The sequence below is a fragment of the Acinonyx jubatus genome, chromosome X (assembly GCF_027475565.1).
Source record: "Acinonyx jubatus isolate Ajub_Pintada_27869175 chromosome X, VMU_Ajub_asm_v1.0, whole genome shotgun sequence".
NCBI lineage: Eukaryota > Metazoa > Chordata > Mammalia > Carnivora > Felidae > Acinonyx > Acinonyx jubatus.
Window position 1 is genome coordinate 85059784 of NC_069389.1, and position 13886 is coordinate 85073669.

Below are 13886 nucleotides of genomic sequence, written 5' to 3' on the forward strand. Positions count from 1 at the left end.
GAAAACTCTTGAGCAGTTTTTATGTGATGGGGAGCAGGACAAAGGGACAGTGTAAGAGGACTGTGGCATGGAGGGAGGTGGTTTCAGTTTTTCCTCTTAAGGATGGGCTATTTCCATCAGCATGCTAGCATGATTCTAGAGAGGCGGAGAGATCGATGAGTTACGGAAGAGATTGAATGCCCAAAGGAGCAAAATCCTTGAGAAGATGAGAGGGGATGGTACCAGAGCATAAATGAAGAGATGTGCCATTAGTAGAAGAAAAGAAACATACTCCATTTTAATTGGAGGAGAAAAGGAATCCAGGGTACAGGTGTAGGCGGGGTGGAGTATAGACTCAGTGATGGTAAGATGAGGGAAGGAGCTCTCACTTGATGGTTTGTGTTTCTTCAATCACGTACGGACAAGGTCATCAGCCGAGGCATGTTGGGACCAATGGAGAGATGCAGAAGATTGAGAAAAGAGGAGGAATTATGAAATAATCACCTTAGAGAGTGAGAAAGTGGTGGCCAGACAGCACTGTGGGCCCACACCAGGTTTGAGACCGTGAATATAAAGTGAAAGCCTTGGACTCCACCATGTGTTTTTTTCTCCAGCTGCCTTCAGGTACTTGGATGCAGGCACAGAGAATGCATATGGTTGAGGTCATTGAGGAATGAGGTTTTGCATGGCAAGAATAGCAAAGGACAAGGAAATAAGGGAGTTAAAGGCAGGTGCAAGAGAATGGTCATAATGGTAGACCAGGAGCTCTAATTTGGACATGAAGGGAAACAAAGATAAGAAGGAGCTTCAAGGACAGTAAGAAAGTAAATACGGGAGGGGTGCCTGGGTGGCTTAGTCAGTTAAGCTCAGGTCATGATCTCGAGGGTTCATGGGTTCAAGCAGCGTGTCAGGCTCCATGCTGACAGTACAGAGCTGGCTTGGGATTCTCTGTCTCCCTCTCTCTCTGCCCCTCCCCGACTCTTGCTGTCTCTGTCTCTCTCAAAATAAATAAAGAAACTTAAGGAAAAAAAAGAAAGTAAATAGGAGAAAGGTTTCAGGAAGGCGTCTCTGAGGAGGTGACATTTAAGCTGAGACCTGAATGGAACACAAAGAATGGAAGAAGAGATTTCTAGGAAAAGGGAATCCCAAGTGGGAAGTGAATAAGTGATCATGACGCTCTAGTTATTTCTGCAGTGGGAGTCCCATGGGAGGTAAACTGCCAGGATAAATGGGATAGGAGCAAATGGCAGGTTGGCGAAGGAGACTGGGGAGGTGGTGCAGTATCTGATGACCACCCAAAGTCTAGGTGTGACGATAGAGCGAGTAACCGAGTGAAGTGGGGGAAGCAGTTGCTGAAGGCCTCCCCATAGCCATGTGCATGTTCAATTCACTAACAATGATATCAAGAGTATGCAGTGGGCACAGCCATTTGGATGGTGGTTATCAAAAAAGAAAAACAGAAAATAGTAACAAGCGTTGACAGGGATGTGGGGAAATCAGATTTTGCATTGTGGTTAAGAATGTAAAATGGTGCAAAGCACCTGGGTGGCTCAGGCATCTGACTCTTGATCTTGGCTCAGGTCATGACTTCATGGTTTGTGAGTTCAAGCCCCACATTGGGCTGTGCACTGGCAGCTTGGAGCCTGCTTGGGATTCTCTCCTCCCCTGCTCTCTGTCTCTCTCTCTCTCTCTCTCTCTCTCTCTCTCTCTCTCTCTCTCTCTGTCTGTGTGTGTGTGTGTGTGTGTGTCTTCAAAAATAAACATTAAAAAATCTTTTAAAAAAGAATGTAAAATGGTGCAGTCACTGTATAAAATGATAGAGCAATTCCTTTAAAAAAATTCAACATAGAATTACTATATGACCCAGCAATTCCACTTGTAGGTATATACCCAAAAGACAGGAAGGCAAGGACTCAAACAGATAACTATGCACTCATGCTCACTGGAAGCTTTATTCATAATAGCCAAAAGGTGGAAACAACCCAACTGTCCATTGACATATAAATAAGATGTACCACACACATACACATGGAGTATTATTTAAACTTTAAAAAGAAGAGAATTCCAACCCATGCTCTCATACAGATGAACTTTGAAGACATTATGCTAGGTGAGATAAGCCCATTAGAAAGGGCCAAATGTTGTAGGAGTCCACTTACATGGCTTCCTAGAATAGGCAAATCCATAGATATGGAAAGTAAAATGGTAGTTGCTAGGTTCTGATGGGGAGAGGGGAATGGGAAGTTGGTGTTTACTGGGTCCAGAGTTTCACTCTGGCATGATGAGAAAGTTCTGGAGATAGATGGTGGGGATAGTTGCACAACAATGTGATAAAATTGATGCCACTGAACTGTATGCTTAAAAATGATTAAAATGGTCAATTTCATGTTATGTATATCTTACCACAATAAAATAAGAATTGGAGTAGATGGGAAGATCACATGTGACCAGGAACCAAAGTCCTCAGTGAATGTGGGGGGACTACTCAGGAAGTTGTAGATAGCAATGGCGGGACAGAAAGGGTGGTAGGGGTGGGTGGCAGGCGTGTTCCTCAAAGGAGCAGGATTTTTTGCAAAAGGAAAGAGGAGTAGTGGCTCGAAGGTGGCATTGGCAAGCACGGAGAACACCTACCCCACGTGCAGGTCTTGAAGGTCTTGAGTTTTGAGCATGAAAAAAAAAACCAACTTCCATTTGAGAGGGCTGGTGGGCAAGTGATGTCCTCAAGGAATAAATCAGACCTTCGTTGGGAGAGGAGGTGAAGGGTACTTTCAGAGAAGAAATTGTCAACATCGGAGAATTTGCTGTGCTCCAGAGGGCAAAATGGAAGGGTTGGAAGGGACAAGAGTGGCATTAGTGTACAAATAGACCACTGTGGGGAGGAGAGTCTGGGTTCTGAGGGGTTACCAGAGGTGAGTGGACATCTTTCTGGTGATGACTGAAATTAACAGGCACATGGGGCCTTATGAGCTGAGTCTCCCTTAGGGGAGGGTGGACTCAGAGGTGTATGGGAAGTCAGTTCTGAGGACTGGGTCTCACAATGTGTCCCCTCTGATGAGGTGACTCAAGGGAGGCTGCTTTGACAAGACAACACAGGGACGCATCTCCATTCACTTGCATAGAAGCAGTCTGCTGAAGCCTCCCACCCCGTCTCCTCGTTGCCTGCTGGGCATCTGCTCAGTCCACAGGTTCTTGGCAGAAATGGTGTAGGAGGGGCACCTGGGTGGGTCAGTAGGTTGAGCGTCAGACTGTTGATTTCGGCTCAGGTCATGAACTCAAGTTTCATGGGTTTGAGCCCCCGTGTCAAATCCCACATCCCTGTTTGGGATTCTCTCTCTCCCTGTCTCTCTGACCCTTACCCACATGCATGTGCATGCTCTCTCTCTCTCTCAAAATAAATAAATAAACTTAAAAAAAAGAAAAGAAAAACGATGTAGGAAGATTAGCCCTGGAGTCCCACAGACGTGGGTTAACATTATGGTCCCACCACAGTGTGTACAGGTATATGTCCTGGAACAAGTTGCTTAATCTCTCCTCCTAAATCTCAGTTTCCTTGTCTGTAAAGTGGCAGTAATACTGCCTCCTTAGAGGTTGTTGGACAGTGCCTGGTGCATAGTGAGTCCTCAGTAAATGGCGGCTGTTGTTTTCTGCACTGTCCGCTCTTTCTTCGTGTTCCTCGCCTTAGTCCCAGATGTCTCGCGTACTCAGGCTGTCCTTCTGCTGACCAAACTCTTCAGTAGGGCTAAGTAGTGCCTAATCTATCCAGATCTTTCTCTCCTTTTCCCTAATGCAACCTTACTTGTCTTACTTCATATCCATTTAGAGCCTTCCCTATTTTCTTCTGGGATAAATTGGATTCAGCCAGTGAGTCCTTTGTTGGCATGACTTTATGTGTCCTTTTTCCAAGAAAGCATTTGTATTCTAACTGGGGCCTTCAATGACATAACCCAATGGAATAAAAGCACCTCAGTCCTCCCTCCTGATTGTGGCCTTCCCATTGTCTGAGAATAGTGATCTTTAAGATCCCTGTTTCTCCAAGTGTGGTCTGCGGACCGACAGCATGGGCACCACCCTGGAATTTGCTAGAATCTCAGACCCTACTCCAGACCTACTGCATCAGAATCATTCTAGCAATGCCCCTAGGTGATTCGTATGCACATTCGAATTTGAGCAGCATTGCTGGAGTAAGAAGCAGCTAGCCAAAGCAAGGGCTCCTTTATAAGAAGAGTTTGTGTCCAAGCTCCTTACAAGAGGACTCCCAGAACAGCTGCTTCAGAGCCCCAGGGATGGGGCTCCCATCCCCAACACCAGGAATAGATGGCATCTCCTGGGGGCCCAGCTGCCATGCTGGATCTCTGGAGCGTCTGGGAGAGTCAGGCTCCTGTGATTGGAATCAGACAGCTAATTGGCCCCACAAGGCTCCAAATCCTGCCAGTTGTGAGGGGAGGGACAAGACTCCCCAAGGAGCCAACCAAACATAAAGAAAAGGGAGCTAAAGGCAAGGAGGGATGGAGAACTAAAAGCTGATGCCTGGGAATCTAGCTGTTACATTTCTATCTTCCTGCCCAGAAGTGTCAGGGAAAGAGCATTAGCTCAGAATCAATCCATCTTCTCAGTTCTCTTGTCCTTTAGCCACGTCCTGCCTAGCAACAGTTGACAGTAGGAACTCCAGCTACCAGTCTCTCTCTGGATGGCAGGAGGGATCTGTTTAGCCCACAGAGGAACTGGTGTCAGGGCGTCCACAGAGAGCCAAGTCAGCTGATAGTTGGACCAGGAAAAGAGCTGCCTGGGAAATGAGGGGACAGAGTCCATCGTGGGGTGGCCTCTTGCCGGCAAGAAGTTGCTGGGGGAAGGGCCTGGGTTTGGTGTGAAGCTGGTGAAGTTTATCTGCAGCTCCCTTCCCCTTGCTCCTCCGGCCACCCCGAAAGAGGCTACCAGTAATATCACCACCTCTACATCTGCATGATGCGTTTAACCTTCCAAAGTGCTTCTGTAGCCATTATCTCATTTCATTCTCCCAGCAACGCTGAGTGAACAGGATCAGAGACATGTTAATTAGGACGTGGGCAGGCCTTCCAGACTCAACCAGGACATGGGGTGCTGCTGGCCACGGGCTTGGGCCAGCCCTGTGGTGAAGACTGAACAGGGAGAGGGTCCAGAACCCTGAGTGGCTGTGGGTGGGGGTGCCAGGATTGTGGGCCCCCTCCGAGAGATTTGGTTCCAGCTGGGCTGCTAATGTGCTTAGCCTCCATGGGTCACTTAGCCTGGAGGCTGGGAAGGAGGAGGAGCAGTCACCAAGCCTATTTGGCAGGATAGTTAGAGACTGGGAGGAGATAATGGATGTGAAAGCACCTTTTCTCAGATGAGGTAATGGGTGTAAAAATGAAAAGAACCACTTGACTATAAAGTGTCGTTATTGTTAGGCAGAAGAGAAAGGCGAGGCTTTTACCCAGGTCACTGGAGTGGGTGCAGGGACACGTTTAGAGGCCTTGGGCACAAAGGGATCAGAATAAAGGCATTGCATGTGCAGGGGCAAACAACAGAACATAGCAGGTCCCAGAAACAAAGCTGGGGCGGGGGAGGGCCACAAGCTCTGGCTGCTTCATCATTTTGCCCAGGGTTGCCCTGTTCGAGGGACCAAAACCCAAACATCTTTCAAAGGTAAATTGCCTTTTTCCCCCCAGGAGGGAAGTCACGTGCTCCGTGGACAGCTGAGCTCCCCTCTTCTGTCACTGGTTGCCTGCATTGTCACTCCCAAGTCTCCAGGCACTTAGCAAATTTCAGAGAGACTGAGCTCTAGTCACTGAAAGATGCAAACCCCAGGAGGGAAGGGACAACTTCCATTTGCATTGTAAAATGGCCTTCTGGGCTGTTAACGGAGGTGTGTCTTCCCTGACCAGAGACACTTGGGAAGGCGCAGGTGAGGAAAGGGCTGCTTGCAGATTCAGGGGAGGATCTAGTTAGGGACAGTTAGCTCAGCTCAGTTAGGGACAGGCCGGGGACGAATGTGTTTTAGACATACCCAGAGACACTTCTGCGGCTGTAGGAGAAGCCGTTGGGTTCCTTGGGGAAACATGGAGGCGCCTGTGGACAGAGCTCAGCATCTTGTCTCCCTTCCCATCACTGCCCTTTCCTGGCCATCCAGCACACTTCCTGCCTCCTCCATGGGGCTCTCTGTGGCTTCTCTACCCCCTTCTCTGAACACACAAGTTAGACCTTAATTATGGACTTTCTATGGTATTCTCAGTTACCACTCTAATTGTTCAGAGTTCATCTCTCTTTCCTCCCCACGCTAGATTGGAAGCTCTTTGAGGGCAGAAGAGACCTGTAACTCCTGTGTCCCTCGAAGCTCTGAGTAGGCACTCAATAAATACTTGTTGATGGATTCACATGAGTCAAAACAATAAAGCAAAAACACTTGTGTCACAAAAGGCTCTTAGCTTATTGGTTCCTCTGGTTCCAGGAGTGTTTATCTGCATCATTATTGGCTGTGCCTCTGGCCCAATGGGAGACTAAAGTATGCCCAGATTCAGAAAAAGAAAAAGGTAGCAAAACTGAGGCTGCAGTAGCCAGGGGGCCCTGAGCTCAGGACAGTGTACCGAGCACTTCCACTTGTGCCTGGATCTTTCTGGCAAGTGTCCCTGCTCCCCACCCCACAGGCTGCACAGCCCCATAGGCTCTCATCCTCTGGCCTGCCCTAGCTGTTGTTCATGTCAGAAATGAGCTGGTGTCACCCCTAAGAAGAAGCTCATTCAGTGCCAACGAGATTGGAGACAGGAAGCAAAGGGCTCATTTCGGAAGCAGCCCCGGGGGTGAGGCAAGATGGTAGCCACAGAAAGATGTTCTCTGGCTCCCTTCAAGGCCGAGCTCCTGCCTGCCACCAGGGGCAGAAATGAGAGAGGTACCAGCCTGAGGCCACCCTCATCAAGGCCCTGTCCTTCAGGGATGCCTATCTAGGATACCGGCCAGCCATGTTCCAGCTTCTGAATGACTTTCCATTGAAAAATGACCACTTGTCTTACCAGCAGGAGAGGGAAGGAGCCAGTTTCTGAATTTACCTTCAGGGGGCCTGACCTCATCCTGACCAGCCCCTTCTGCCTCCATAAGGGGTACCCCGACAGACACACCCCAAGCCAGCTTGGGTGCAGCCAGTGTTGATGTGACTGGACTTAAGTAAGCCATGGTCTGTCTTCCTTCCTGAGTTCTTCTATGAGAGAGACAAAGGTCCCAAGTCTGTGAATTTTCCTTTTGTGCAATTACTCAAAATCTCCCACCCCCTGATAAATAGTCCTCAAGTCTCATTATTGAATTTGTGTCCTGATAAACAACCAACTCACTTGAAACCATTTGCAACTGAGGAATTTGGTATTCCTAGCCTGCCAACAATCCCCCTCATGGTGTCAGAACCTCCCACTTCTTTTACAAACCTTATACTAGTTTGATTAATTGTCTCTTGCCCTTCTGTGTCTTGTTCAGAAGGGCCCTGCCGGGAATCTGAATTTTTGAGCATACACACAGTGGGACTAGTGAACTCAATCCCATTTGTTAGACCAGAAAGCCTGGGGGCTGAGCGGTGCCTAGGCAGGGAGGTAAGGTTTTGAGTCTCTTGACTCTGTTGTCTTCTATTCCACCTCCACCTGCCCTGCGTGTTGGCCATCCTTCCCCTTTTTACCTCCTTCCCTGCACCTGGCACCTAGTGCCCTCTCACAAGCTCCATGGTCCCCATGCCCTCACCCCTCAGGGCTCTTCACTCGAAGACTGTGCTCAGAACCATCTTTGCTTGCAGTCCACCTCACCCTGGCCCTTGCTGTAGAACCTTCCTGAAGTCCTTGTGAAATTTTCCTAAACTTCAACGACTTCATTTGTGGGCATCGGGAGAGCCATCTGCAGTCTCTCACAGGTATTGGGGCGGCGATTTTTCTTCTCCCGGCTCATTGGGGTTCAGGTCCTCTGGCAGCCACAATACACAGCTCCCCTGCTTGCCCATAGGAGCCATTTTCCAGTTGTCCCATTAACTGAAATAAGTTGGCATTACGTACAATTGTGTACAGTGATGGTCCTCAGCATTAGCTCATTTGTTTGTGTATGCCATCTAAATAGTTTATTCTTATATATGGTCTAAGGGATATTAAAGTTTATAATTGCACAAGGACTTCATGAAGGTGTATTCTGAAATGACTTTGCCTCCCTTCCCCACTTACTTGCCTGTTTGGTGGTCCCTTCCTCAAGGTTTTGGTTTCCCTTAGGGAGTTACTAGCCAACTTAGTGGGCAATGCTAGTTAACTTTCATAATAACATATTTGCATTTACGCTCCTTCTAGAGAGTCCCCATACGTTGGAGGAAAGGGCTGAATCTAATGTCAAGTTCTTGGCAACAGCTTTTTTCTGTGGGCTCTGGCCCTGTAGACAGTGGCTTTTCCTTTCTAGACGTATCTTTCTTCAGCCTGAGATATGAGGCCGCCATTGCCTCTGCTGGTTCCAGAGGACGCAGGAAGCTAAATGTGTGAACTCTCAGGTGCCATGGCCAGCACCCTAACCAGTGTCCCTCCCAGCTGGCTCTGAGGCTTAGTCGCCTTTGCATCTTGTTTTGCTCCCATCTTCCCCTTCCCTCAGTCATGTGATGCAGGAAGAGAGCGCAAATGATATGGAATGTGAGCAGCTGCCAGCAGAGACACTGCGACAAGTGACCATTCACCGAGACCCTATATATGGCTTTGGCTTCGTGGCTGGCAGTGAGCGGCCTGTGGTGGTGCGGTCTGTGAGGCCAGGTAGGTGTTCTTCAGAGTGTCCCCCTGGCCCTGGATCCTATCCCCCAGCACCCACTCATCTTCCCAAAGAACAGAGCTCCCCAGCTCACTGTTGTATTCCCCAGGAATTCACAAAGAGTGGGCAAAGGCTTGCCAACTAATAACCGTGTGAGGGAGCTGGGCTTTGAGAATGATTGACGCAAGCCATGGAGGCTGTCTGGGGCCTAGACAGAGGCCACAGTTTATGGTTTAGTAGGGTAGGACCTCATTCTTAATAAAGCCTCCCTTTGCATAGAACCTTCGTAAAAGAGCCAGACTGCCTTTGGATGAGAAATACCTATTCAAGTGAATTCAACAAGTATTTATAAATTGCCTACTCTAAGCACAGCAAGACTATAGGGAAAGTATAGGACACAGTTCATGTCCCCAAGAATCTAGCCATCAGGCTGTGGAGACTGCTACACAGTCATGAAAAAGGTCAGCCCTTGAAGACTGGAATCAGGATACAGGCCATAGGTGGGAGAGGAGGGGAGAGGAGAGCGAAATCTCCAAATACCACAGTGGCAGTAACAGCAGCCACCATTGATTAAGAACCCATTTTGTGCCTTCATCATCTTGCTTAATCCTCACAGCCAAGCCTGCAAGGTAAGTAGTCATTCCCATTTTGCAAATGAGGAAACTGAGGCATAGAGGAAAGGAAATGACCTGTCCAGGGGCACTCGCGGAGGAAACAGCAGAGTCAGGACTTGACCCTGGGCCTGTCTGATGCCACACGGGAGAAGCAGGGCTTGAATGGGACCATATGGGGCAGAACACGGGAAAGCCCCACCTGAACTGTGGAATCCTGCCATCATGAATGAGATGGGAAATGGCCCAAGCACTGTTTTGTTCCACATCTGCTAGGCATTGACAGAAAAGACAGACAGAAAAAAGCTTTATTCCTGGCTTGCTGGGCCTGAGGCTTTAGATGTTTACAACAGTTTCTCGCTCAGTCAAGAGGAGCAGCCGGAGTACAAACTGGTCTAGCAGAAATTTGATGAATTTTTCAATCCTCAAAGGAAAAGAAAAAGATTTTTGTAAGCTCCCTTTTCAACTAGAGGGCATAGAGAAAAAAATAAAAAATAAACAATTCAGTACAGGAGTTCGTGGCTGACCTAAGGCTCCCAAGTCAGTCATGCAGTTTGGTGGAAAGGCTTTTGAGTCTCTGATCAGAAATCAAATCTGTCCTGGGTAGGAGGAATCAGAAAAAAAAAAAAAAAAACTGAGTAACAGACCACCAGGAGCCCCTGCTTTTAACTTCAAAGGAGACAGGATTTACAGGGCCGAAGGAAGCCCCTAAGCCTAGAAAAGGCAGTCGGCTTCAAGCCGTATGAAAATGAAGAGGCAGAGTTGGAGGAGTGGAGAGAAGGAAAGCCACAGGCAGGAGCCACAGAAAGTCATGGGGTTGGCAGGCACAGTTCTCTAAAGATGTGGGCTGATTTAGAGAGCTGTTTCTGGCTCCGGTGGCTCTCACACACAGAGGACTTTTTGGTTCTGTACTTGAGATGATAAGATACAAGACAAGGAGCATCCTATAGAGAAACAATCGCTATTCAGCAAGCCAACAAACCATCCATAAGAGCAGTAGAGTTGAGTTCCATGAGGACCTCTTCCATTAAAAGGAAGGAAGGGAGGGAGGGAGGAATAAGTGGCCTCTACGAAAAGACTGGCATTTTGTCAGAAGTAGGTAGAAGGAATGAAATGAGTTGAAGGGATCGCCCCTTTGGAGGATAATAACTCCCATTTATCGAATTCTTACCAACATCGATCAACTGTTTTTTAAGCGCTGTACATTCATCATCTCCTTCATCCTCCCAACTGTTCTTGTGATGTGTAGTCACTGTTATTTTCCCATTTTACAAATGAGGAAAGAGAGACTCACAGAGATTAAATGTCTCGCGCAAGGTCACACAGCCAGTGAATTGCAGATTTGGAATTGGAGTTCAGATTGGGCTGGCTGCACCACCCCGTTCCCTGCTCTTGAAGCCACTGTGCCATCAGGAGACTTGGCCTAGTGGGTTGAGGGCCAGTGCAGCTGGAGTGGTGAGTTTGCTCGTCGAGCCACATAGCCACCCTCAGCACACAGGCCCCATGCTCCTGAGCCATTGGGCCATGCTCAAGTGACAGAGTTGTTTTGTATGTTCATGCTTCTGGAATTTGCACAGCACACTTCTTTGTAGAGAGAGGGAACAGTTGGGATCCTGCCCTTTGCAGCAGACACAAACAAGAGTCAAGGCTGGTTTGAGAGTGGGACACATCAGTAAATATTTCTTTTGGGTTTGAGTGGGGCTGGGCCTGACTTCTCATTCCAGCTGAATCTCTGAAAAGCTTTTCTCCTTGATCTTGGCTAAACACCAGAGGCAATGCACCCTGTGGCACCTCTCTACCCCCACCCTTTACTCCAACCAAGGAGGTAGGGCCCTCAGACAAGTCTGCCTTCTTAACCTCGGCAGTAGAGATGGGAAGGAGAGAAAGCAAATTTCTGACTACCTGTGATTTAGGGTCTGTGCTTGTTCCCTTATTTACTAAAGAGCAGCATCTCTCAGAGATGAAGGAAAATAAACCCTTTGGGGGTCTTTTAGTCCATCCCCCTGTCTTCAGGCAGGTGAATGCCTAAATCATTCCAGACCAGTGAGTATGAATGTTGCTCAGGTAAGAAGATTCCTTCTCACACCTCCCTTCATCTATACCAGCGTCGGTAGCCTGGACGTCATTCCTCAGGCCTCAGCTGATCCCTCCTGGTGAAAGGGAAATCCGTGTCCCTCTTTAGAACCAGGCCAAGAAAGCACATTTATTAACCTTGTCTGAGGGCCAGGCCTGGGCTTGGGACCTTCTGGTAGCACACCACTCCCAGCCACAGGAGGTCCACGCTATACTTGTTCTTCAGTCTTCTGCCCTGTGTCTGGCACAGGCAGCAGTGGCATGAACAATAATTCTACCACCAGCCCATGCATCACATACTGTTTCCTACATACTTCAGGACTCGCTTCAGCTCCCTCAGGCACTGGCAACTCCCACCCAGACCTGCGCTTTCCCAGCAGTGGCTCCAAGCCCTCATGCCTCTCTCCTCTCCTCTGCAGGAGGCCCCTCTGAGGACAAGCTCCTGGCTGGTGACCAGATTGTGGCTATTAATGAGGAGGACGTGAGTGAAGCCCCCAGGGAGAGGTTCATAGAACTCATCAGGTAACAGGGGCCTCTTGGGCCTTGGCAGGTAGCTGAGCACTGACCCCTCCCCTGTCCCACCGGTGGAATATGGGCTCCCACAGTCCTCTGGCCCTGAGAGGGAAGCCCTTCAGGCAGAGAAGCCCTAGCCAGGGCTCCTGGCTACCCAGGACTTCAGGGGCCAGCCCTTCCAGGGCTTCAGGGTCCCTCACACTCTCTGGCGTAGCCTTCTCCAGCGATGTGAACAAAGAATAGCTTCCTGCAAGAGCTCACCTCACCTCCCTCCACCTTACCACAGCCCTCACCCAAACCCCTTGGTGTTTGATTTACTGTGCAGTGGGACAGACCAGTTGAGCAATGAGAACCAAACAACCCATTAAAAGAACATTCTGAGATAAGCCCAGTGTGAGCAAGACATTGTTTCTCACTTCTCCATGCCCTCCCCAAAGGAAAAGAAAATCTGAATCTCTGGCCGATGGATTTGGGAAGGGAACCTGGCATTGTGTATTTTGCTCACTGTGTGTGTGACCTGTTAGTGCCTTCCACAGATGGGGGCAAGTGAGAGAGAGAAAAGAGTACCAGGGGGACCACAACCATCTGTACATGGAGGTAATCATGTTGGCGTTTCCCCTTCCTCACCCCTACACGTACCATACATGCATACCATGCATACCACACCACACATGCACACACACACACACACACACACACACATACACACACACAAACCATGAACACTACATACCATATACACATACCCTACACAAACCATGCATACCACATGCCACACACACCATGCACACCACATACCATGCACACACACCATGCATAACACATACCATACACACACACCCTACACCACCATGCACACCACATATCACACACACACCCTACACAAACCATGGACTCTACATACCGCACACATACCATGCACATTATATACCACATACCACACACACAAACCATGCACACTACATACGACACACATGCTGTGCATACCACATACCACAGACACACCATACATAACACATACCACACACACAAGCCATGCCTACCACATCACACACACACACACACACACACACCAGGCACACCATGTACCACACACACAAACCATGCACACTACATACAACACACACACGGTGCATACCACATACCACACACACATCCCACACAGAAACCATGCATACCACATAACACACACACACATACACACACTGTACACACTCCCCTACCTCATACTCCCACCACATGCACACATACACACCACCCACATGCCCCCTTGCATAGATGTATTGATAAGGAATAAAAGGATAGAGGTGCTCTAAAGGATACCTTAAAGGATAAAGGCTCTAAATTGCATGGGTTGTCTTCATTTTTGGTGACCTTGGCTGTCTCCTCCCAAATGGAACCATGTGCCTCCCCCCACCTCTCTCTGTGCCTTGTGTAGTCTACTCTATGTCTGCCTCCATCTCCTTCAAGCCCTCCTGGTTTAGAATGTTTTTCATCCCACTCATCTTTCTTGTTCACCAGCGCCCCTCCCTCCCCTTCAAAGGCGGACCTAGCACTTGTATATGGGACAGCACCCTCTCACAAGCTCTGGAGGCACTTGGAATACCCCCTCCTGAAGTCCAGAGCAGGCCTTCCTTGACAGGCTCCCCTCCAGCTCATATCTTGGAATACATCTGGTCTCTAATGACATTTAGTTTGTCTCTTCTCCAAGTTCAGTTGTCCATTGCATCCCCCCCGCCCCATTCCACCCTTCACCCTCCACCACCACACCAAAATTGAGTAAGTCCTTTCAACCCCATGAGGGCATGTTGGGGTTCTTTCAACCTGGCCCTCCAGAAGTCCTTACTTTGCTTCCAATGAATATCTTTGCACCCTAGAACATGCAGCCCCATTTTGTGAAGGAGTCTAGAGCTCCTTCGGGATCAAGACAGAGCTCATTTATTTGATGAC

At 48.7% G+C, this 13886-nt stretch overlaps 1 protein-coding gene across 5 annotated transcripts in view; it reads left to right on the forward strand.

Moving 5' to 3' along the window:
- Positions 1–13886, forward strand: part of FRMPD3 (FERM and PDZ domain containing 3) — a 79245-nt gene that overhangs the window by 9725 nt on the left and 55634 nt on the right. For 2 of the 5 annotated variants that reach the window (XM_053201516.1, XM_053201518.1), the window contains exon 2: positions 11843–11945. Coding sequence is in view for 2 of the 5 variants with exons in the window: in XM_053201513.1 (XP_053057488.1) it covers positions 8597–8744; positions 11843–11945 (251 nt within the window). In the remaining 3 variants the exon portion in view is untranslated. Of the gene's footprint in view, positions 1–2518; positions 8745–11842; positions 11946–13886 lie in introns of those variants that run through there. The other 3 variants (XM_053201513.1, XM_053201514.1, XM_053201515.1) reach the window with 3 other exon arrangements.